At 37.1% G+C, this 26,151-nt stretch overlaps 1 protein-coding gene across 4 annotated transcripts in view; it reads left to right on the plus strand.

Annotated features, from left to right (window-relative positions):
* RSU1 (Ras suppressor protein 1) overlaps positions 1-26,151 on the plus strand; it is a 220,415-nt gene that overhangs the window by 156,186 nt on the left and 38,078 nt on the right. Inside the window, exon 9 of one of the 4 annotated variants that reach the window (XM_031939917.1) lies at positions 628-646. The exons of the other annotated variants lie outside the window; for them this stretch is intronic. Within the exon in view, the coding sequence (XP_031795777.1) occupies position 628 (1 nt within the window). The 3' untranslated portion in view covers positions 629-646. Of the gene's footprint in view, positions 1-627; positions 647-26,151 lie in introns of those variants that run through there. 4 annotated transcript variants of the gene reach the window in all.

The raw sequence follows: 26,151 nt of genomic DNA on the forward strand, positions 1-26,151 counted from the left end.
TAAAGTACAGCATACTATCCCACCCTCTGTTGCCTCAGAAATTCATATTGATATTCCTCAGCTTATTATTCAAAACCTTGAATGATTTGGATTTTCAGTCTTATCTGAATTTACTTATCCAAAAAGTTAGCTCAGTTTGAATATTTCTTTCCCCAAACATATCCTGCATTTAGTGACTTCTTGTCCTTCCCTCAACCCGTTTCCCCTTTTCTCTGCTAAATGTAACCTTTGCTGGCCCTGTTCATCCTCCATATTACCTTCTCTGTGAAGTCTTTCCTGACACCCTTAGCCAAAGGTAATTTCCCCTTCATCTTATTCCTGTAGCACTTTATTAAGACTCTTAATATACAGTCACAATTTATTGTAGCTATTTCTATAGCATCCATAACCTTCCCTTCATTGTAAGCTCTGTGAAGTCAGGGATTTTAGCTTTAATCTTTCCCTTTTGGGGTCTAGTATGATTCCCTTGCACATAACGAAACATCCCATAGATAATTCTTAGATGAGAGAGAATGCACTTGGGAAGCAACATGGGAACTGATGTGTGTTGGGTCCCAGATTTCTGAATGCAGATGTAATAGAATGTCCTTCATTTCTTATTTAGATTTTCTTTTTACTTTGGGTCAGGTGATTCAGCCTTCTCCTGACTTCTGCCTGAATCAGCTTGCTGGATGCAGCTCCTTCTACCTGTGACTTCCTTTCTGGTGTGGGAAGCTTTCTCTGCTGCCTTCTTTTCTGTGAGTCTTACTGCTTTTTCTCTACTGTCTCTACTCTTGTTCTTTGCTGCCAGGAATTTCTCACCCAGTATAAGTAATACTAAGTATACCCACCTAAAAATGTTGCCCAAGGGAAATTGTTCATATCCTACCATGTAGAAATCATTTATAGTTTCTCAGTTCTCTTTCTGATGGAACTAAAAGCTATCCCCCCTCTTAAAATCTCCTCCACCACCTAAAACAACAACAACAACAAAAACAATACACAGAAACCAAAAGATGTAATTTTCTTGCTTTGTGTTATTGTGTTTATATTTTAACACAAGATAGGATGCTATGTAGTGAAAATCATGGTTAGAATTACCTTTACCTCAGGTCATACACTGTGATGTTTCTTGAAATCCACAGGTAATCCTCCTCCACTCCCCTCATTTTAGACATAGTTTCAGCCCTTGCTCTAGCCCATGAAATATTGACCAGATTAGTCTGATTGCCATTTTACCATATTCTACCCACATGGGAAATGAGCATCAGGGATATAGCCAAGAATGAGGAAGCTGAAAGATAAGGGGAAACCAAAGGATTAGGTCAACTGCAGACCCATAATTTTCCCCTAAAGAGTGGTCACCATTTTTTCTCATTTTTATTCCAATAGAAAAGGTGAGACCACAAACAAGCAGTACTGGGAATGCTAATGGGTCCATTTGAATCCTGAATCCATGTAGAGGCAGAAGTATCCTGGATCCTTAAGTGAACAGGACTTTGTAGCTGGTAGAAGAGGAATTGCTCTTTTCACATTTGCTGAGTTGATCTTCAGGAGAATCTGGTGTGTGTATGTACATTCGTGTACATTCTCAAATTCACCTGGCATAAGGTTCACCAGTACTTAAAAACACACCACTGAGCCATGTTTTTAAAATGCCACCACAAATTGCCATCCAGTATTCTTTTCTTGGTCATCATTTGGAGAAACAGATCCAGAAGAATCCTGTTAACTTTATGAGAGCATTACTCATTAGAAGTGCTTAAAGAAGGGTCTTGGGTTTTGGTGTTCCACCTTCTCCATGTATTTACACCTCTTCGATTTTGCTTTATGAGCAGCAAAAGCAAACTGTCACTATTTGCTGTAAATTGAAGCTTTTAATAACTATGTCTGTTCTACAACATTTGTCAGCTTTGAATATTCTGTCAGTAGAAAATAAAAATAGCAGGGAGATTCAGCCGCGGTGACACTGAGAATTTATCTGCTTATGCTCGAGCAAGGTAAAAAAAAGAGAGAGAGAAAGAGAGTCTTGAAGAATGAGCATTTGGCATTTTCCTTCAAATAATGTAAATGTGAACAAGCTATTCCTTAGAATAATTTCCAGATGCAAAGTTGTTGAGATAAAGAAATAGAGAAGTCTTTTTATTAACCAAGAATCACCTCTTCATCTAGACAGGAGAGCATAACAGAAGCATGGAATTCATTCAAAAATGATTGTTTAGCAGAAACCTCAAAACTAAGTTCTCAGTAGGCATCAAAAAAGACACAGTATCTCATTGATGGAGACCTTGGTATTTATAAAGTCTAAATTTTTAAACTGCTTTCTAGTAAAAATTCATGTGCTAAAGATGATCTTGGATAATATGTGAGTATAAAAAATTAATTTCTTTTTGTAAAGATAATTCAAGCAAATCAAATCAAAATAAATTCCATACTTTACATTTGTATTAGTAAATTATATGTTTCCATTATAAATAATAGAATTTACATTAAATATTAAGGAAACATTCACTGCTTAACTTTTTTTTAAATGACAAACAAAAAACTGGCTTTCAGTCCTTGTTTGTGCTTTTTCTTGATATATTAATTTAAGCACCATTTCTGTCTTTGTATCTTGATTTCCTTTTTCTTTCCCTCCCTTCTTTCTTCCCTCCCTCCCTCCCTTCCTTCCTTCTTTCTTTTCACCATTCTTGTCTCCCTTCCTCCCTCCCTTTTACCTTCCCTTCTTCCCTTCTTTCTCTTCCCTCTCTCCTTCCTTTCCTTCTTTTCTTCCTTCCCTCTCTCCTTTCCCTCCCCCTACTCTTCAGGAAAAAGATCATCTTTGTCATCATCATGATTCCTGATCATTCCTACACTAATTACAATGTGTATGGTTCTGTGCTAGTCCCATTTAGCACAAGCCAACACTGTTTTAAGTGAAAGCCCCAGTGTTAATAAAAAATTGCTAAGCCACATTGCATGGCTTTAGCCATCTTCCTGTAAGCCTCTATTGTAATGGAAAGGTGATTAATGAGCCCATAGCTGTAAGCCTGCCTCATTCCCCAGCTAGTCTTTAGTCACTCAAATATGACGCCTCCAACCTAAGGAAAATTGAAATGGTCTGTGGTGTACTAAAGAGGCTTAGGAAGGAGATGGTCCTTGCCTAGCAGAAGACAGTCATGTGGGTTTTATTTTGATTTTACATTAAAATTATTTCATGGGAGGAGGCATGGTATAGTAGAAAAACTACTCCCCTGGGAATTGGAGGGGCTGTGTTCTAATTCTCCTGGTCATGTAATCTTAGAATATACACATTTGTCCTCTCTGGCTCATCTGTAAAATGTGAATAATGCCTCAGCACTGCCTATTCCATAGGGTGGTTGTGACAATAAAATGTAAATAATACTTGTGCAAATTACTAAGACATACCTTTTTTAACCAGTCATACCAATGCTAAGCTGATACCCAAAAGGGATCTTGAACAGAGGGAATGGTCTTTTATGTAAAAAAAAATAATAAGAACAGCCCTCTTTAGGTAGCAACAACAGTGGCAAACCTGAAAACTAAAAAGATGCACAGTGGTCAGATAAATTGTAGTTTTTGAATGGGATGGAATATTACTATGCAGTAGGAAATGAGGAAGTAAATGATTTCCAAAAGACATGGGAAAGAATTTTAAAATTGATGCAAAATGAACCTAGCAGAATCAGAAAAATAATTTATACTATGATATCAATATTATAAAGTGAATAATTTTTTTTTTCTTTTTGGAGCATTTTATTTTTCCAAAGATAGTTTTCAACATTCCCCTTTGTAAAACCTTGTGTTCCAAGTTTTCTCCTTTTCTTCTCCTTCCCTCTCTCCAAGACAGCAAGCAACCTGATATAGGTTCAAACATGGCCAATTCTAAAAATGAACAATTTTAAGAACTTTAATAAGCTAATGAAGAATGAAATGAACAGATCCAAGAGAATATTACAACACTATAAAAGCAAACAACTTGAAAAGCTGTAAGAACTGTGATAATTACAATACTCATTTCAGGTTTCAGGGGGTCAAATGATGAAACCAGCCTACCCATTATAGACAAATCATGGATTTGGGAATACAGAATTATATTTATATGTTTGTGTATATATTATAATAGGCAATGAAAGAATTTATTTTGCCTGACTTCTGCATATATTTTTCTTTTTTCTTCAGTAGTATGGGGATGAGAAAGAGAAGCCTTTTTTTTTTTTTTTTTTTTTTTTTTTTTTTTAAGAAAAAATAGAAAAGTGAAGCAAAGTTCTAGAAATGCAAAATGCTATGCTTTCAGATGAGGTCATTAAATGATTGTTTTTTGTTGCTAACACCTAACAAATAGAAGTAATCTGTTAATGTTCATATTATAAAAGCAAAATAAGTCTGTAAAACTTTTAAAAAGGGAAAAAAAGTATAAATAGTTAGGGCATCATTATTGTTAAGTAAACATACTACCTTTATTGAAATGTGCTTACCATTCTACTCATTATTTGAAAAACAAATTATATTAACATTAAAAATTGGGAATTTGTGGTATTATGTTCTAAAGAGTAGTGACGGATGAGTTGTTTAAGATGCTTCAAAATTCCTTTCCATTCTTGGGAAGAAGTAAAATTTGTAAAAGTTTGTAATTGATGAATATTTCATAGATGATGTCTGAATTGAATTAAGTGACAAAGTGAATTTAATTTGGGAACTAAAGTACCTAGAACAATGTTATACATAATAAATGTGTTCTTGGTGATGTTAAGTAGTATAGATGCTGTCTTTATTAAATATTTTTTCTAAAATAAACAATTTTATACCTTTTATTGCATATTGGGCAATGGAATTTAGGCATTAATAATTTGAGAGTGATAGTGATGGCCAGCACTTACCAGCTTTTTCTGTTTGCATGGTACTAATACAAACTCTTTTAATAACTTAAAACTACACAAAAATTTTTGGGATACCCTATGTAGATATATATATTTTTACTTAAAGTAAGTCGGTATTATTTACCCCAGTTTACAAATGAAGATACTGATATTCGTAGAAGTACTGCAGCTCTCTTGATGTAGCACATCTTTTTAAGTGTCAGAGAGAGGATTTGAAGCCAGGATTTTCTGGTTTCAAGTTGAGCTTTCTGGCCAGCACTTTGTGCTAAGCACTTCTTTTCAGCTGTTTGAAGTCAACTGTGTTCTAATTTCTGTAAATTTAAAACAACAATTACAACCACCACAAAACCCTTACTTGTCCGGAGAATGATAGAAAGGCCAGAAGGCAATCATTTGACTCTTTTGGATTTTCCCTTTCTTGATACATAGGATAGTAATGGCATGGCCATGTATTTCTTTTAGAGGGAAAATTTAAATGAACACTAGTTCTTCATGGTTGCAAAGTTAACATTTCTGGAGGGGAGAGAAATATATCCTTCCAAAGCCTAAGGTGCTGAGAAAGACAAAGAAAAAAGGGTTGTTTTTTTTTTTTTCTTTTTGAAAAAGTTACTTAATTAAGGATCCACTTCTAGGCACATACCTCAAGTCAGAACCAGAAAGTTCCCATGCCAGAATGGGAATTTACCAAAATATTTGTAACAATACTTTTTGTAGTACTCCAAACAAAAAATAACCAGGAAAAAAAGATGAGTGCCCATCAATTTGGAAATAGTCAAGCAAATTATTGTAGATTAAATATATTAAAATGTGATGTAATTGTAATTCTTAAAATATAGCATTTGATGTGGTGGACATAAATGAGAGATTACTTAGGCTATAAGGTATTAAACTTATCTTTTCAAACCCCTTACTCTGGGTATTTCTACTATTGTGCTGTTTCTAACTTCCTCGTTCTCTTCACTGCACCAGAATGGAGAAAGTTCTCCAAGAATGAATTATAAAGAGAGGGTAATAACTGGGAAAGGGCCGGTTTGACTTTACTGTTGGTAGAGAGGAGTGGACAACCATATCTAATTCTGGAAAGGATAATTTATTCAATTCTGAGTATCACCTTTAGCTCCTTAAAGACTTCCAAACAATTCTGCTGGTCAGAGAGGAGAGACAGCAAAGCACAATAAGACTATCTTGATTCTCACATTTAGGAACTGTCTCCTTCACAGAGATGAAGTCTTATTACTCAAATTCAATTTCCTTGGACCTGCACTGTGTCACACAGTGCTTAGCACACAGTAAATACTTAATAATGCCTGTTGAATTGAATATGACTGATATAATCAGAACTTGACATTGTTAACACTAGTTGCTTATCAGTTCCATGATCAGTCCTGTCATATGACTTACCCTGAAACCCCAAGTCAATTGCAGATTGACTTTTCTTGCCTTTCAAATGTTAGTTTTGTTTAAATGATCTGATTTCTTTGCCCCTTCCTTTATTAGGCATTAGATTGTCTTTTATGCATATAAACACTATTGCTGCTTGCTACAGCTTAATGCTTCAAAGAGTGACCCTGGATGGGTCCAGAGCTTCCATCTCTTTGAAGAAATAACATAGTGCCTTGAACCTTGTCGATATTTACTGAATGTTTGTTAGATTGAACTGAAGCAGCAGAAAATTACTTGTGGATGGAAAATCAAGAAAATCTAGGGTCAAGCCCAACTTTGCCTTGCTGTATGAACAAATCATGTAACCCCCTGGACCTTTTCAGTCAACAACTAGACATGGATCAAGCACCTCCTATGTGAGTGAAGGCAGGATATTCTAGTGGACAGAATCTTGGCCACCTAGAATAGGGCACATAGCCTGTGGAAATCTAGGCAAATCTGTGAAATTCCTAGAACCTCAGGCAATTCCTTAAGTAAAAAGAACACTAATCATTGGAGAGCTCAAGTGTGTCTGGACAGGTACTTGAGTCCCATCCTGTTTGATCCCCTCTCCCCCTTTCCTCAACTCTCAATCCTCTGTTTGTAATCTATCTAATTAGGAGTGGCATGAATTGTTGAATCTATAGCTAAATTAAATATATAAATTGTGTCTTTATTTTTTAACTTTTCTGAAACAGGGTTAAGGATAAGTATTAGATCTGAGATTTCATTGCGGTAGGGAATTCCAAAATGTGAAATCCCTTCTCCAATTCAAGTAAATAATTTTCTTGCAACTTAACAGTCTTACAGATCTACTTGGATCTCTGCAAGCTTAAAACTGATTTGCTTCATTGCACAGCAATTATGTGTGAAAGGCAAGACTTGAACCCAGATATTCTTGCCTCAGAGACCAGTTAATTCTCTATCCACTACCCAGTTCTGCCTTTCTTTCTAAGAGACTTTTTAGAAAGAACTCCAAAATATGCCCTATTTAAGTTTTACCTCTTCTGGCTCCCAAACTGCTCGGTGGCGGAAGTGTTTACAAACTTTCACAGAAACTCAGAGCTGAGAGGGTCTCAGGCCCAACATACCAGGGCCTGGAGCCCTCCTGCAACATCCCTGAAAGGAAGGCAGTTCTTCTTTACTTGGAGAACTATAGGAAGAAGGAACTTGCTAGCTCAGGAGGCAGCCAGTTCTCCTGTTTTTGCTTTATTTCCTCTTCTGTATACCAAGCTTATGTGTCTGCTCTCTGCAGCCACTACCTATCACTTTTAATTATTAGACCTTAAACCAAGCAGAATTAGCCTTGAAATAGTGAAGAGAGGCAATTATAAATGTTACAATTAAATAATTATGAACATTGACAATTATTTATAATAATAATGATACTGATTTTTGTTGAGTCCTTGCAGTCATACAGTAGGGTAGACAGAGAAGACATTATCCCTCTTTTTGTAGGTGAAGAACTGTTTACTCAGGTTGAATGATTTGACCCAAAATCCTTTGTGCCAGTATTTCTGGAATCAATCTAACATTGTGTTGATCAGTTCTTATTTGTTCTAGGGGAACGTTAGAAGACAAATTACTGATCTGGATCCAGAACCTAAAGACATTATATGTTGTTTATGTTTGCTAAATTCATTCATGATGAAATTCATGGTGACGTGTAATTCAACTTTAGATTATGCAGTAAAGATTCTATAAGATGTGGAAATTTAGAGGGGAAAAAAACCCACAAATATGTGCAAAATTGAGAGAATGGAATTGTGAATCAAAAGGAAATTGTATATAATCCCAGTTCTGTTACTGATAGTCTTTGTGCCTTAACCATGTCACTTACCAATTGCTGTCAGGAAGCTTATATAAAATAAAAAAAGTTAAATTGAATAACTTTGAATAGCCTATTAAGTTTTTTCCATCTCTTAAGATTCTATGATTCTCTGAACATCTACATTTTATGTCCAATTTTTAGGTTGATCACCAAAAATATAATTTTGAAAGGAAATTTTAATTCATTTTTTGGTTTGTGAAATAAGTCACTCTTTCATCTTTACACATAACCATGTCTTTCTTTTGCTCAAGAAGCTTCAAAGTTTCCCTATTGCCTAATTCTAATGTCTCATTATGGCATGGAGCAGAGCCCAAACTAGAAAGACTTCAGGTACATGCAGAATATGATGCTAAATGAGTACCAGTCTGTCAAAGTTACTCATTCATCAGGGATGTTTGGTATTTACTATGTGCCAGGTACTGTACTAGATGTCAGCAATACAAAGAAAAGCAAAAAAAATTTCCTGTTCTTAAGGAGCTTATAACATGGGGAGGACAATGTGCCTAACAACCAGATACCAACAAGATAGGCAGAATAAATTAGAGATAGTCACAGAGGAAAAGCACTAGAATTAAGGAAAATTCATCACTCTCGGGTTGGTCTCTGGTTAATGAGTTCTTTGGCCAAAGTGACCGTATTTTGTGAAGGTAAAGATTTGATTTCAGGTAATAAAATGTGTTCCAGATTTAGGAGAGGGGGACTTCTCTGACCCTGTTTCTCCTTATCTCTTCTGTCTCTCCCTCCTTTCCTCCATGTCTGTCTCTCTGTCTTTCCTTTCCTTTACAAAATACTTTTTTGGTACTTAGAAAATCTCTAAAATAATATATGAAGGAGCTTACTTTTAACAGCCTATACGGTCTAAATCCTTATTTATGTTTACTGAATTTGCAACTCTGACATGATATTTTAGAAAGTCATGAAAAATGATTTTGTCCATTGGTTATGTGGTTGATGATTTGAGGAGAAATAGATTTATATTTTGAAAGCATTGGTTCTGTAGCACTTCAATAGGGGGAAAAATATGCCTATGAAGAAAGATGCTGGAAAATCATAGATATCCAAAAATCACAGATTCTATTTGACTCTTGTTTCCTATAAATATAATTAGGTTTATAATTAGTTTTTCAGTATGTTTTCATCAAGAAAAAAAAAAGTGCTGTTGCAAAGACATCATTACGTATTAATTAGTTCATAGCATATACTGGCATCTTGCCTAAATGTTGTTTCAAGCACAGAACTATATCTAGTTAAAATATTTTTTCCCTACCATTTTCTTTCCCTTCTCCTATAAACATTAATTCAAGCTTCCCTGACATCATGTATACCTGTCCTCTTAACTATGGTACTTAAGGAGAATTCTCTAAGGGGTTAGATAGCAGCACAGGATTGAACAAGTAAAGGGATAACAATTTATGAGACAAAAGCTAAAAAGAATGTCATCCTAGCCCATTCAGACGTGCTGAGCCCCTTTTGGGGGGACAAGGGGGGGGGGAGCAGTGAGCATGACAATTTCAACCTAAATATCATAGTACAGAAGGAAGTTGAGAATTTTCTTCCATATATGTGTGACTGACAGTGATGTCACTCACTATCATGAAGGTATTGTTTTTTTGTGTTTTGAGAGCCAAGATTTGATATATAAACTGTTTGAATAAGTCACTATTAGCATATACAGTAAAATGACAACAGTAAAATCTTAATTTGTATGCTCCTCCAGAATTCTAATTTCCGATATAAAAGTACAATTTATGACTTTGAGAAAGCTCTTAAGAAACATTAGCATAAATTAAATGTGTGTTCATAATATGTGCTAAGCTATATTGAGTTAATGACTGCCTTTAATATGATATGAGTTCCATTTATAAGCTGTAAATATTTTAAGATTTTCATATGTCTAACAGAAATCCCTATAATTTGGAATGTAGCCATCATATTTTAAGGTATCCATTTTGGCATATCTTTTCAGGGAGTTAATAATATTCTTGATTTTTTTCAGTAAGTATTATGTGTTTGGCTGATATCATCCCATCTTTCAATTAATGATCATTTATTAAGTGCCTGCTATCAGCCAGGCAGTGTGCCTAGGAGCTAGCAATTAACAAAAATAATAAGCAGTCCCTTTCCTTAAAGAAATATACCATATCCACAGAAGAGTAAATACAAACTATGTACTCCAAAAACTATACATAGATTGGATGGGGCAGAAAGGGACTAACATGGGGGGGGGGTGGCAATTAAGAAAGGCCTTTTTAAAGAGGGTGACACTTTTATTGAATCTTGAAATATTAGGGATTCAAGGAGGAATTAACAAGAACATTCAAGAAATGAGGGATTGGGTGGTATCTAATATATTTTTTCTTCTTTTTTTTTATTTTATTTTATAGATTTTTATTTACAAGTTATGTGCATGAGTAATTTTACAGCACTGACAATTCCCAAACCTTTTGTTCCAATTTTTCCCCTCCTTCCCTCACCCCCTCCCCCAGATGGCAGGTTGACCAATACATGTTAAATATGTTAAAGTATAAATTAAATACAATATATGTATACATATCCATACAGTTATTTTGCTGTACAAAAAGAATCGGACTTTGAAATAGTGTACAATTAGCCTGTGAAGGAAATCAAAAATGCAGGCGGACAAAAATAGAAGGATTGGGAATTCTATGTAGTGGTTCATAGTCATCTCCCAGAATTCTTTCGCTGGGTGTAGCTGGGTCAAATCATTACTGCTCTATTGGAACTGGGTGTCTAATATATAAACTGATGGAGACAGGAGATAGGATATTGTAGAGGGAACAGTAACTAGGACAATTTTTCCGGACTGTAAAATTAATGAAGGGGAGTAATGTGTAATCAACTTGAACAATATGCTGGAGTCTTACTGTGAAGGGAATTAAATTCCCAAAAATCAGTTGGGAGGGGACAGGAGAGTGTATTTTTTTTTCCATTTTTTTGATGCCTATGGGATAGCTATCCTGGTGGAGAGGTCCAGCCAACAGCTGGAGGCGTTTATGTTAAATAGATCTGTGGCTCTTCAAATCAGTCTTCTTGGATCTAACATATGGGACATTGTGGGATTGGATGAAGTATTTGTGTGATAGGTATCTTACCATACTTCTTGCCCTCAGGTTCTCCAAGTAGTATTGCTAGAATGGATAGCAGGACAGATGTTATTTTGGAAACCATTCTTATTTACGAAAAAAGTTGGTAGTTTCTTTTTTTTTTCTTCTTCTGAATGAATTGCTTTATAAACATAATATATAAGGACAAAATATATATTTAAAAAGCCTTTAATAGCTTAGAGGCTTTTCATTTATTCTTATAAATGACATTTGAATTTTAAGCATCAATTATTGGTTAATGAATAAACATGAACATTAGAAATCATGAGTTCAACAAGAAAATATGAAGAAATTAAAAATCAGTTATTTGCTAGGACTTGTGGAATTTGGTCACATGCCTTTTACAAATAACTTACCAGGATTTAGGCTTTTACATAAATTATTGTTATTGCAGGGGTTCTTTGGGTGGGTGTCTGGGGGATAGTCATCTATTTGGACAGAAAGGAATGCTTTAAATTGGATTTCAAGAATAAATATGATGATCTAATTTCACATTATATTTGTGTTTGTCCAAAGTCAAAGCAGACATTCCCATTTTCACTTGCACATATATCTGAGAACATGTATGTAAATTAGTAATCAGGAAGTGGTTCTCAGCTGAAAGCACAGGGAAGTCACTCACTGGCTGACAAGGTCAGAACCCCCAGCACTATTACTAGATAACTTGTTACTGGGGAGGAGAAAATTAGAGCTGCAAAGGAGCCTGTCCCCTCAGGTCATCTCCTAATCCCGGGCTCCTCCCCTACCTTATTTGGCTTCACTAATGGTGACAGTCTTTCCATTTTAAACAAGCCCTCAGATGCTTTTCTCTCTTTTCTCTCTCCTTCCTATCATCTTTTTGATGGGCCTCTTTTCTTCTTCTGACACTGGAGCCCCTGGGGGAGGTGCTCATCCCCCATGGGCTGGCTCATTCATATGGTTTCTGTTTTGTCCACCTTCAGACTCCCCATTGATCTTCCTCAAACACAGGTTTGACTGTAGAAAAACCCCACCCTTCCCCATTCAGTAAAGTACCATAGCCTCTTATCACCTCCCATCACCTCCAGGAAAGCCTTCAAAGCCCTTCCTAACCTACATAGAAACCATTCCTATCCACTTATGTCTCACTCCCTTCTGAGAATTCCTCCATCTAGAGATACTGCCCTCTATGCTCTCTGAGGCACTGAAGAGACTCTAGTTTTCTGCTGTCCTCCAGGCCTCCATGCCCTTCCTCTTCCTAGCCTCCCTGCGTTCCTTCTATCCTAGTCTTCCTTAAACTTTGTGAGATTATCCCCAATCTATTCTCTGTGTGTATCTACCTATCGATTAATCAATGTGGGTATAAAAAATATTATATTTGATTCTGGAGGGGTTAAGGAACCCCTGGAGCTTATTGAATGGATGAGGAGGAGAAGGAGGAGGAGGATGTGTTCAGATCTGTAGATTTACATATGTACATGTCATTATTATCAATAGATATATCATAATTACATATTAATAATCAATTGAATTATATATGTGTGTGTGTATATATACACATTTTTATTACCTAGAATGATTTAAAAAAAAAAAAAGAGTTTTGGATTTTGTTTTGGGGGTTTTTTGGCTTTTGTTTTTTGGCCAGACCTGCGATTCATTGTACTGGAAACTTTTAGGTGATGATACTGAAAAAATGTTTTGCCATTTCCTTCTCTTGCTCGTTTTTACAGATGAGGAAACTGAGGCAGATGGGATTAAGTGACTTGTCTAGATTCACACAACTAGTAACTGTCTGAAACTGGATTTGAACTCATGGAGATGAGTCCTCTTGACTCCAGACACTCTACAGTACAGCGCCACTTCACAGCCCATGGGACTCTGAGAGCTGCCTGGTTAACCGGGGCCAGTATATACCAGATAATAAACTCATTTAGGAAAGGGACTCTCATATATATCTGCATCTCTGACTCTTAGGACAGCGCCTGGTTTTCAATAAGCACTTGGTAAATGGTGGTTAATTGGTTGAATTGTGTTATCCAAACCTGTAACACTTATCTGAAAAAGGTAACAAATACTATTAAGTCCCTGGAATGATATTTTACAACGAATGCCCTAAAATAGGGATTTCATCTGTTAGACATAGGAAAAATCTCCCTTACTTTGTAATGTGGCACTCCTCTGAGGCCCCAGTCCTGAAAGTCCTATGGATTAGAGATATGATTTGAATGAGGGTCCTTTGGCTGCCAAGATGATGATTTGGGAGCTGTACCAGAGACTCCCTTCTCAAACAGTAAGCCAACAGCTCAAAGTAATACTACTATTTCCCTTTGTTGGCTTGCTGATGATCATTTGCTTAAGTTTCTAGTTCAACCTAAGCTGCTATAGCAATGAGAGATTAAACTTGTAGTAAAGAATCCCCAACTCCTAACCTTGCAAATGCCCAGTGGTAGGTCAGCTACTATTATTAATATAGTGCAGGGATTTGGTATTAAAACTTGTAGGCCTAAATATATTGTCTCATTTATATAATAAAAAATACAACTTCTGAGCACTTATTTTAAACTTGCCTTTGAAATAAAACATGAGCCAGCTCGCCTATTCCTGGGTGCTAAACTCAGTGTCGGCATGAATTGCAGTGTTGCTGTAAATATTGCAGATCACAGACAGGTAGGTGCAGTAGGAAAAACCAGAACAAATTCTTAAGATGCCAATATTGTCACAAAGTCTCCATGCCGAATGAAGTTGTTTGACAAAGTGTTTCCCTGGTGATTTGGCTGCAGATGAAAATGTCTTCAGCAATAAAATTTCGTGCTTGAGCCTCAGCCCTATGCACTCATCAGTCAGCAAATGACATATCAAGGATCTTTTTTGCTGGATTAGTTAATATGTTGGCAGAAATATGGAAAACATTAGTATACTTCAGAATTTTTCTGCATGGTGTTTTCCCCTACCTTTAAATACATTTATTTTACCAAAATGTTTTAATGGATACAAATTTAATTACAATCGATAGCTTTGCATTAGAACAGAAGAAAAGCTTTTTTTTTTTTTTTTTTTTTTTTTAATTACTGCAAGGGTTTTTATAGTTACATTGGTATGTGGCTCTTTGCAAGCTTTAGCAGAAGGTTTCAGTAAAATGGAATAACGTCTTTAATGCAATTAGCAGCAAACCCCATTTTAATAATAGTAAATAGACAGGACTATAGAGATTCTGATATTACTGTTGAATAGGTCAGTCATGTACAACACTCCTGTTGTAATCACATTTTTATTAGCAGTGGGTTTTTTTATAACAATAATTTATATATAATTAGTTCAGAAGTTTCTTTTACATAATATCAAAGAAATAATTCAAACTACACTTTGCCTCTCATCTGTGTAAACAGAGTTCTTCAGAGGTGTAACTTCCTGAAGAAATGACTTGCTACAATTATGCTGGCTTTAAGGCTACCTTAATAATATGATCGTTTTATTTTATAGCTTCTCATTTCAGTTGATGCCAACATTGAGTTTTTCAAAGCCATTTAAAAAGCACAGGAGAAGATGAATAATAATAATTTTGGATGTGCTTATGAACACATGCACATTATTCAGAATAGACACCATCCTTTCTTTTTATCTAGAAAATCATGATGCTGTTGTTGGGTTTGGGCTTTGTCTTAGAACTGAAATACCTCATAGACTTCTCAGCTCTTATTGCCCTTCACGATTTCATGAATTCCCCCAGCCAGGATTTCTGCAACTTCTCCAGTAGCCACCATCCTAATGCCCTTAACTCTTCTGCTTCTAATCCTTCCTTTCCTATCCCACCTTATGCTTTCTTAAACTTTTCTAAGGATTCTGAAGTGCACTAGCCATCATAACAGTGTGTACAGGGAGCTGAAGAGTATAGATTTTTCTACATATATCCTCTGCCTCTCTGGGGTAGGTATGAAGATTCAGTTCACTGTGACCACGGAAAAGCCATCTCAGTTTCTGTTCCAGAGAACATCTTGGCCCAGAAATGATCTTTTAGAGAGGCCAAAATCTTGCTTCCTTTGCAGTCTCGTTGCCTATCATTCTTCTTGATGCAGTCTGTTTCAGTTAAAATGTCCTGCCAGGCACCCTCCCTCGCACATACCACATTGTCTTCCCTTCCGAGTCTTTGTACGAGTGGCTCCTTACTTCTGAAATGCCTTCCCTTCTCACCTCTGTGTCAGAGAAAACCTGTCTTCCTCAAGAACACAACTTAGGTGCTCTCTCCTTTTTGAGGGTCCTTTCCTGCTTTCTGCTCCAATTATTATCATTCTCTCTCTCTTAAATCAGTTGCTTTACTTTAAATATATGCTTTATATTTGTTTGTGTATATTTTGTATAATCCCTCCCCATGCACACATGCACTCTGCTCTTAGTAGAACTTCAGTTTCTCATTTTTTTTAATTGATGGAATAAAACAAGTATTTCTATAACATAATACAATAAAAAAGATGATTGTACCTGAAATGTAATTCTAAGGTTCTTGAGGTCAGGGTTTGGATTTTTGTATGCTCAGATACAAAAGTATAGTGACTTTTGGGGGTCCAGACTTGTGATTTCACTAGTTAAAAAGAGTTCCCAACGAAGAATCTTTCTTACAGTGCATATCAACTCTGTCAATTCATAGTAAGAAGTAGCTATTTACATAAAGTAAGGACTCAATAAGTGTTTATTTATTAGAGTGAACTAAATTAAACAATCCTGAAACTAAAGGCTTAAGTTGACTCCAGAGGACTCAAGGCCAGGCCAGCATTCTTCAATGAGCCACAGTGAAGTTTCTACATCAGACCATTTCAGACACATGTTCCTTCTATAGAGGTGAAAGCAAGGGCATGGAAGCTTTCTCCGAGACCCATATTGTCTATTTTTCATCCATTGCTTGCAAATAGAGACTACTTATAGCTTTCCCTAGGCTTTCTTCCCAACCATCATCTAGTATTTGAGGCAATATATGGAAAGTCTTTCTGTCTTTACCCTAAATGATCGAGATTTCCTATAGTTATAGTTTTACAGTAAGTTCTACAATCCACTATTATTCATTGTTTTTTGTTTCATCCCTTTTTCCCCCTCCAAAATTAATAGATTCGTAACAGAGCTAAAAGAAATAATGAATTTGTTTTGCTGTGGGAATCCAGTCTCCCATTGTATCAGCATTGCCACATGTAACCCCTATAGAAAATATAATTTTTAATCTGGATCCATTGGAAGAAAGATAGTTATGGATGACTCTTCCCAAGCTCCTATCACCCAACCATTGCATCTTTTCCTAGATCTCTTAGAAATCTCTGTAGTTAATTATTTTCCTTATTAATATCTCCAACTGTCACTGAACCTCTCTCCCCCAGTAGTCTCCCTGACCCCGTTTTCCTTCACTAGATAGGATTTGTGTGACTTATCATCTAAATTGGAAGCCTTAGACCCCCTGCTTCCCACCTTTCCATTTAGGATCGTTATCTTCCTCCAAGACTCAGAAACTACCTTCTTTGGAAAGTCTTCTCTATTCTCCACAGTTACTAGTGTGTACTCTTTTTCCTCAAATTGCCTTTCACTTACTAATCAGAATAGAAGGTCCTTCTGAGAAGAAGTTCACTCTTATCAATAAACATTTATTGTGTACCTGCTCTATTCCAGACACTGTTGGCTAAGTGCTGGGGATACTGAAAGAGGCAAATGACAGTGCCAGTCCTCAGAGGGATTCACATGGAGGAGACAGTAAGCAAACATCTATAAAGAAGCTAAAGACAGGATAAACAGGAAATAATTAGCAGAAAGAAGATACTAGAATTAAGATTGGTTGGAATAGACTGAATAATGTAATCAAATGGTGGCCTGGATATAAAAGAAGTTAGAGGATAGCAAAGCCAGGAGGTAGAGATGAAGGGCAACATCTGGGGGATGTTGGGAGATCTGGGGGATAGACAGAGAAATCTTGGTTTTGTCATATCTACAATGCTTTGAAAAATTCTGAGAGCACAATGGGCATTTAAAAGAGAGTTGGAATAAATTGACTTGAAAAAACAAGTATAACCACCAACAGTGAGAAAGGATTTTTTACCTTTTAGAGTAGGAGGTCTTGACTTTTTGTGTGTGTAATATACTCCTTTTGGAGGCCTGGAGGGACTTACACGAACTGATGCTAAGTGAAATAAGCAGGACCAGGAGATCATTATATACTTCAACAACAATACTATATGATGACCAGTTCTGATGGACCTGGCCATCCTCAGCAACGAGATCAACCAAATCATTTCCAATGGAGCAGTAATGAACTGAACCAGCTATACCCAGAAAAAGAACTCTGGGAGATGACTAAAAACCATTACATTGAATTCCCAATCCCTATATTTATGCCCACCTGCATTTTTGATTTCCTTCACAAGCTAATTGTACAATATTTCAGAGTCTGATTCTTTTTGTACAGCAAAATAACGGTTTGGTCATGTATACTTATTGTGTATCTAATTTATATTTTAATGTACTTAACATCTACTGGTCATCCTGCCATCTGGGGGTGGGGGTGGGGAGGGGTAAGAGGTGAAAAAATGGAACAAGAGGTTTGGCAATTGTTAATGCTGTAAAGTTACCCATGCATATATCCTGTAAATAAAAGGCTATTAAATAAAAAAATAAAAAAAAATATATATATATACTCCTTTTGGAAATCTGGTCAAAGCCGGTGGGCCTTTCATTAAAATAATATTTTAAATGCATAAAGTAAAAGGATTGCAAAGAAAACTAATTATATTGAAATATGATTGTCAAATTATGTATTTTTTAAAGAAAAATACAAGAAGCAAGTTCACAGATCCCAGCTCAAGAACCCCTGCATTAGGGAAGCATCATGTAGCCTTAGAATGACTTAGTCTTAGAAAATTTGGATTTAGAGCTATATTTTTGGTTGCTGGACAGACGGAATAAACTTAATTCACTTAATTCGGTTAGTGATAGCTTGCCACAAGATTAGAAACCTCCCTCTATATCCTCATTCTTGTTACTGTGTCGTGAGGCTGACACTGAAATTCCAGTATATCTTGTTTCCATTCATGGATTCACATTTCTGTGTCTTTTTATCATGTGGGAGTTGAGCAGCATTTACTGTGTTGGACACAATAAAAAGATTCTAGAATGAAGGCAGAAATATCAGTTTTAAAAAGAGAAGTAACTATGTGAAATCACGTATTCTTTAGAAGGAAACACTGTAAGGTGGGACAAAATTCCCCCCTGAAATGTTGAGCAGAACTTTGCTTGTCTATAAATAACTACCATTTGGAGAAAATTATAAGAAATACCATAACTATAGTGGGTTGCTTAAGTAAAGAATGTATTTCTTCTTTACCATCTACTATTTGGATTTCAGCTACTAATTTTCTTTCCCAATCAGGCAGTTGCTCCCTGTCTCTTGCATGAGCCTCAGGGAAGTTGTCTGCCCAAGCTGTGTTCTCTCCAGCCAGAACTCTGGCTCTGTTTCCTTCCATGGGACAGATGTGATCCACCTACTGCCAGCTGGTTCTAGAGCTTGTCTATCGGGCTGAGAAAAAAATGGCTACAGCTGTCTGTCTGTGCCTTCTCAAAGTCTAGGCATATATACTTTGAGACTGGCCAGGGAAGGGTCAACTTGCTCAGGAGATTCATGACTCATTCATTGCAGTAGAAGAATAGGGAGAGGATGCTTTGTGAGACAGATTGAGCATCAGTGTGAGATCGCATTCTTCTCTAATTTGTCTTTTAGTTTAATGAGAATTGGGAGTGAGTTGGGGGAAATCAGCTGGAGTTTGCGCTGAACTAGGTGGGGGATCTCAGTTCATGACTGGTGCCAGAGGTTAATTTCTAGGTGTATCATTGTTGAATTTTAGTCACCCCTTTAGATCAGGAGGTGGTAAGATTCTATGGCTAGCTGGAATAGAGTTCATGAGAAGCTTTTTGGCTCTCTTATTTTTAGTAAGATGCACAAAAGAATCTGAGCTAAAAGCCTTATTTAGAGACTCATAGAATCTTAGAACTGGAAGAGGTTCCAGAGAGGTTAGCTAGCCCTACCTTCTGTGTAGTTAAAGAATTCTAACTTCTGTTTTAATGCCTCCTGGGACAGGGAGTTCATTATCTGGGACTGCCTTGCTTTTCTGTTGTTTGGTGGTGGTGGTGGTGGTGGTGGTATTTTTGAGTTCTCTTAGGATGTGATTATACAATAGGGGTCTTCCTCTTAACCAACCTCCTTTCCCTAGACTGTTTTGGAATTTTATTTTGGTTTTGTGTCTGTGTACATGTGATTGTGTGTTGTTTTTAAGAAGACAAAGAAAGGGGCTGGGAATATCCACATAGTTGGTCTTGGAATCCTCAGATTCACGTCTTCACCATCCTTTGTTTCTGCTAGTCAGTTCTTGACAGAAAAAAATTCACTGAAACATAGTTGGGTCTAGTCTTCAGAGTCCTGACTTTTTCCAACCTCATCAATAACTTTGCTAATAAGGGATCCATTTTCAAGCACGTCCACTTAGAAATTTGGGATTGTCTTAAGTGGGCCACCCTCAGCAGCTTGCTGAGTGGGAGGAAAAAAGAAGTTGGGAGTCAGCAGGAAAAGCTTGCAAAGAACTTTATTTTCCAATGGGTTATTCAGATGGGATAAGGAAATTGTTTGCCATTATGTCTTTACTTAGGACACCTTTAAACAAAATTCTGTTTGAAGTTTAATAGGAGTCTTTTTTTGTTTGTTTTTATTTTGTGTGTCTCTATATGTTATGTGAGTAAAACTTGTTCTATTTAAATCCTTGTTATTTAAAATGTCAGAGTAGATAATATTTAGTGTGTGAAACACACATTTATGCTGACTGACAATCCTAGCCCAGTCACTTCCATCACTCAGTCAGTAAACATTAAAGCACCTACTATGTACCAGGTATTGTGATAAGCTCTGAGAATAGGAACATGAAAACAAATTTAAAAAGCAGCCTCATGGGCTTGAGCTTCAGTCACAAGAGAAAGGAAAAAATAAAAGAGGCGGGTTAGGGGGCTGTGGAGTGGTCGTGAGCCGAGGCACACTATGACCTGGGCAGGGTGCCAGGAGAGTGTAACACAGAGGAAGAAGAGACCACTTAGAGCTAAGTAAGTGGTCCTGAGCTCTTCTCAGAGAAAAGGAAGCTGGCTGTATCCTCAATCTCTCTGTGTGCTAGCAGGACACAGGACTGATTCAGCAACAGCCTGGCACTGAATCCTTCTCTCCAGGGACAGGATCCGAGCACTGGCCCCACCAGCGATAAGATTTCTGCTTTCATTCCGAAGCTTGCTTTCTGATCCTCTCATGTGGAACATGACAGTTTTCTCTGTGATGGCCGAATTAATTACTGAAGATGGTTTGCTGGCAGACAGTTGGAGACTAATTATTATTAGAACCTTTGGGGCCCTTAGGCCCAATTCTGCAATTGTTGTTAAAAAGAAAAAACAACACACAAAAGGATTCTTTTTTTTTTTTTTTAAACACCTGAGATACAGAATTGCCCAGAAAAATATTGTTAAATTAATGAGATGGGTTGAATTAAAAGTCACCTGACCTAAAAAGGATAGGGTTGTGGAGGGAAAAAAATTGTGGCAGGTAAACCTATTTCTTGTTTTGTTATAAATGGGGGGGAAGGGCAGCACAGGTTGCCATATTAAACATGGTAAACCGAAGCACAAAGGGTTTGGATCATGTTGAGGGCAGGGGCTATTGTCATTTTTGCTTTTGTAGCCCCATTAGCTTGCACAGTGTCAGGCACCTAGACGGTCTTAAATAAATATTTGTTGGATTGAATTAAATCGATTGAGAGAATTCATTTGAGAGATGTTCACCTGTTGTCAAATTCCAATTATCCAGTCCATTTTTTGCTAGCTGCATTATAGGTTTGTGAAATTGTTCTAGCAGGTCATATGCAGGAAGGAGCTTTCTTGACCAGTGGAAAAGGGTTCCTCTGATAGTCACCTGTAGTGTGGAACAGCTTTAGGAACAAAGCTGCTTAGTTCACAGAGGCTTGATCTGGGTACCATCCTGTTTGAAGGAGGGCTTTGGGTACATTTAATTCTTTCCTATCGACAGTTGCACTAATAGGGAAAAGAGATGAATGTATCAGAAACGGCAGGTCGATGGAGGAAGCGCAAGGGCTGACATTCAGCATCTCATCATAGGGAGAAAAGGATGAGATTATCAAAACCTTGATCCCTGAAAAGGTAAACTCTTTGTGGATGGGAGAGCAAGGACAAGGGGAGGAAGTTGAATATTAGGAGGAAATTCAAGAAGTTAGGGGAAATGAGCGCAGGAAATTCCCAGTTTATTTTTTGGAAGAATGTAGGTAAAGAAAGTGGGGTGGTTCCTTTTGTAACACCTCTGATGTGATAATACAAAGAATCTATGCTTTTGGGGACATGAGAATGCCTCCCAGGACTATAGATTGCAGCTGTTCTGTGATTTAGGATTACCAATCATAGGGAAGATCATTTCAGAGCTGAAAGGACATTTTAGGTGCAATCCAGACCAGCTCTTTCATTTTACAGATGAAGAAACTGAGGTACAGATTCCAAATCTGACTGGAAGCACATAGAAATGACATGATGTGCCAAGAGTCACACAGTGAAACTCAGAGACCAAAGCAGAACAAAGCTCTGATGCCATGTCCAGTGTGTCCAGTGACAAGCACTTGGTACTCAATATGTGTTTATTTAATGGATTCATTGTGTTATTTAATGGATTTATTGTGAAGGCACGCCCTTTCAGCATGAATAAGCTTAAGGGATGTCCAGCAGTCCACCCAGAACACTCTAGCAAGGTGGCTGAGTGGATGGAACATGAACTGGAGGCAGGAAAACCTGAGTTTATATTCAACCTCAGACAGTTAGTAGCTGTGGGATTATAGCCAGGTTCCTTCACTTCTGTTTGCCTTAAACTACTAGTGAAGGAAATGGTGAATTGCTCCAGGATCTTTGCCAGACAAACCCTATGAACAGGACTGGTATCCTGGGTCTGTGGGGTCACAGTGAGTCAACATGACTGAGTGACTAAACTAAAATATCAGTAGTTTTAAAAAGAACTTACATATTCACTGAAGGCATCCAAAGACATTTTTGGGGGGTTCCCATGATTTTTAATAATAAATTTCCTTATGGAACGTTGTGATTCATAATTGCTTGTTAAATTAGATGGCTGGTATGGAACAACATAATCAATAAATGGACTGTCTAATTAGTTTTGGTATCTCAGTCATCAATCATCAGATAAGAAATTTAGCTTTGAAAGGAATATAAACTTCTCCTTTGCATCTTACTTGCAATGCCAGACCTCTCCTCTGGGAAAAAATACAAAGTTCTCCCTCCCCATATGGTTTCCCAGAGTTTAAGTCTGCAGTTGTAACATAAACAGCCTGCCCCCCCCCCCTCCTGATCGCTTTAATCTTGTATACACATATGCATATATATGTGCATACATATGTATATATACATATATAGCATATGTTGCATATTTTCTAGGAACCTAGTTATTCCATATTGTCTGTCCCATTAGATTGGGAGTTCCCTGAGGAGTGAAATTGTTTTTACTTTTCTTTGTATCTCTGGTATTTAGTAGAGTTCCTGGCACATAGTAAACACAAAAATACTTGTTGACTGTTGACTGACTCCTAATTACAAAACGTGTTCTTACTGAGGAGACAATTAAGTCATTTACTCCCCGAGTCTTTTTCTCACATCCCTATTTGATTGAATTTTCTTACACCTCTTACTTTTGACAGGAGATGCTAAAACAAAATGAGACTTTGCTGGAATCAGCTTGGTTCAGCCTCCCTTTTTCTATTCTAACCAGACTTTTTTTCTTACACTTTTTCTTGCTCTCTCATCACTCAGTGGGCTAATGGCCTCACTTCTGCTTCACAGACTGGATTTGATGGGCTGGCACATAGCACTCGAACTCAGGATCAATCCTCAGCTCCTCAGGGTTCTGTCTGCCTGGGAGTGTGGTCAGAGGAAGGGTCCAGCCAACAGCCCTGATCTTCTGCCTTTTAGACATTTCTAAGGGATTATTTTTGACTTCAACAAACTTGAGAGTTTGATTGATGTTGGGGGGGGGGTCTACCAAGTACTGGCACTATGTTAGACACTGGAAGAGGTACAAGGAACCATGTCTTCACACAGCAGTGGTGAAAAGGCAAGACTTGGCTAGAAGTCTGTGCTTCTGATTAGTTGACTTTATAGCAGGCCAAACCTGTAGCCTGAATAGAGATAAGAGGGACCTAGAAGGAGGTGTTGTGCCTCTGAGGTTCTGGTATAGGTAAAACATCTCTAACCCATAGAGAAGGAAGGAAACTTAGAAAAATAACTCTGTGTGAAGGGCAGCGTGACGACAGAGCAGAAGCTACTTTGGAGGGACTGTCGGGTTCCTGTCCTTCCTCTGGCCGAGAGATGCAGGTCAAGATACTCCCTTTCTTTGTCTCAGGCAACTCTGTAAAACGCCACCTTGCAAAGCTGCTGCTCATCTTGTCCATCCCCTCTCACTTCCACTAGGCACGTTTTAAATATTCGTTCCCCTCCCCTTTCTAGCTTTGGCGGTAACTACCACTATGATCTTTCCTGTGCTGCAAAATGAAGGTCTCAGTTATATGATATCTAGGGTTCTTGCTAGCCTTAATGTTGTTTGTTTCTATGAAATTTCTTAACTACTCTTAATTTTCACTAGAATAAATAAATATTAAAATAATATTTAAAAAATGTTAAAAGTCCTTCCTACCTAGATTATCTTAATTCCTAATACATTAAAGGACCCAGATTTGATTATGGAGAGGGGTGGTGGAGTCTGTGGTCATACAGCGCTCTCCTTCCATGTCTGGCTCCTGACTTCTCTGACTCAATCCTGGGCCTAACTACAATCCCACACTCTAGGGCATGCCCTCCTTCGGGATGCCAGTCCCTTCTGAGATGGCCCCCATTTTGTTCAGTATCTCTTGATTGTACAGAGTTGTTTGCACATTGTCCTCTCCATTAGGCTGGGAGCTTCAAGAGTAGAGATGACCATTGACTTTTCTTTGTAAACCCAGTGCTTAAAACACTGCCTGCCATACTCTTAGCACTTGATAAGTGTGTATTGACCATCTGATTGATAGAACCATATAATGTTGAAGTTGGATGGAAAAGATATTAGAGATCATCTGGTTCAATCCCGTTACTGTACAGATGAGAAAACTCGAGTTCGAAGAAGTGACCTGACTTCTCTGAGAGATAGTGGGAGCAGAACCACTATTTGCCCCATGTCTCTGCCAATCTAGCTTTATGATATTGAGGATGACATACCTCTAGCCTTTTGAGAAACATTTTACAAAAGAAGCACATTCCAGGGTTAGACCATCACTACTGGAGAAGATGTTTCAGAAGCAATCCTTTCATAATACCAGAAATAATAAAGGTTCTGGCTAAAGGTGTTTTTTTTTTTTTTTTTTTTTTTTTAAAGGCTGGAGATAGATTTGCTGATTGTGCATTAAAGTCACACCAGTGAACCTAAGTGTCTTTATAGAATCATAGACTTGCAGCTGTTAAGAACTTTAGAGGCCATCATATCCCTCCACCTCTCACCTAACAGATGAATGAATTGATATACAGAATGACTAATGAGAATAGCTAACATTGATACAGCACTTACTCTGGGGCCAGGGACTATATCTTGCATTTACAATTACCTCATTTGATCCTCACAGCAACCCAGAGAGGGCAGTGTTCTTTTTATCCCCATTTTACAGAGGAGGAAACTGAGGCAAATAGTGATTGAGTGATTTGCCCAGTAATACAACTGATAAGCTTTAAGGCAAGATTTGAATGCCAATCTTCCTGAATCCAAGCCCATTTCCCTACCTATTAAATCATATTACTTCTCAAAAAGATAGACTATATAAGGAATTAGTTTATTTTTTTTTAAAGAAACTATGAATTGTTATGTCTTAGAAAATTCATTTTGTTTGGAACTTAGGAAGTCAGAAAGTTCATATTTTTCAACCTTTGAATAAGGAAGAAAGTGAAAAAGTCCGTTCACTACAAACCCAACATTCTAAGTTTTTTCATCTTTGCCCAGCTCGAATAGTTGATGTCTTTTTCTTAGACTCTTACAAAATTCACATTTCATCTCTTCATTTAATGAGTCTGTTGAATGCCTCTTGTTCACAATATTCTGTGCTAGGCTTCGGGCCCAGGGGTTCTTATCTTTTTGTGTCTTTTTTCTGCCATTTGGCAGTGACTGGGGAAGTCCATGGGTGCCATAATAAAATGCATAGAAGTACAAAGGAAATGAATTCTCTTGAAATGAGATTATCAAAATATGTTTCTTAAAAACAAAGTAATTGACCCCAGGTTAAGAAGTATTGCTCTGGGAACCTAAATGCAAGGATATTATACAAGACATAGCCTCTGCATTTAGGTGATGATATTTTCACAGATAAATTTAATCTAATTAGAATATGCTAAGACCAGGGTAGATACAAAATATTCTGTGAGATTAGAGGAGAGAAAATGTTCACTTGGAGTTTTTAGAATCAGGGAACACTTCAAAGAAATTGGATTTAAAATATGAGTAAGATGTCTATAGAGTTAATATTGGAGAGATTTTCAGACCCAGGGAATAAAAACAGTGTTGGAGGTGGCAGAGCAAGAGACATTTGCAGGGGGTACTAGTTAATGCATTTCCAGTTTTAAGAAGTTATATGAAATAATACTCAGCAGGTGGGACAGGGGCATATCACATAGGGCCTTGAAATGGCACATTTAATAGGGGAGGGTTTTGAATTACAACTAAATATAAGAAAGAAAAAATTCAAAAATTGATGTTATAAAAGGGGAGGCGAGTCTATCTAGCTTTTTAAATAGCATTTTTATTAAAGCTTTTTAATTTTCAAAAGATATGCATGGATAATTTTTCAACATTAACCCTTGCAAAACCTTGTCTTCC

The sequence above is a fragment of the Sarcophilus harrisii genome, chromosome 5, assembly GCF_902635505.1.
Source record: "Sarcophilus harrisii chromosome 5, mSarHar1.11, whole genome shotgun sequence".
NCBI lineage: Eukaryota > Metazoa > Chordata > Mammalia > Dasyuromorphia > Dasyuridae > Sarcophilus > Sarcophilus harrisii.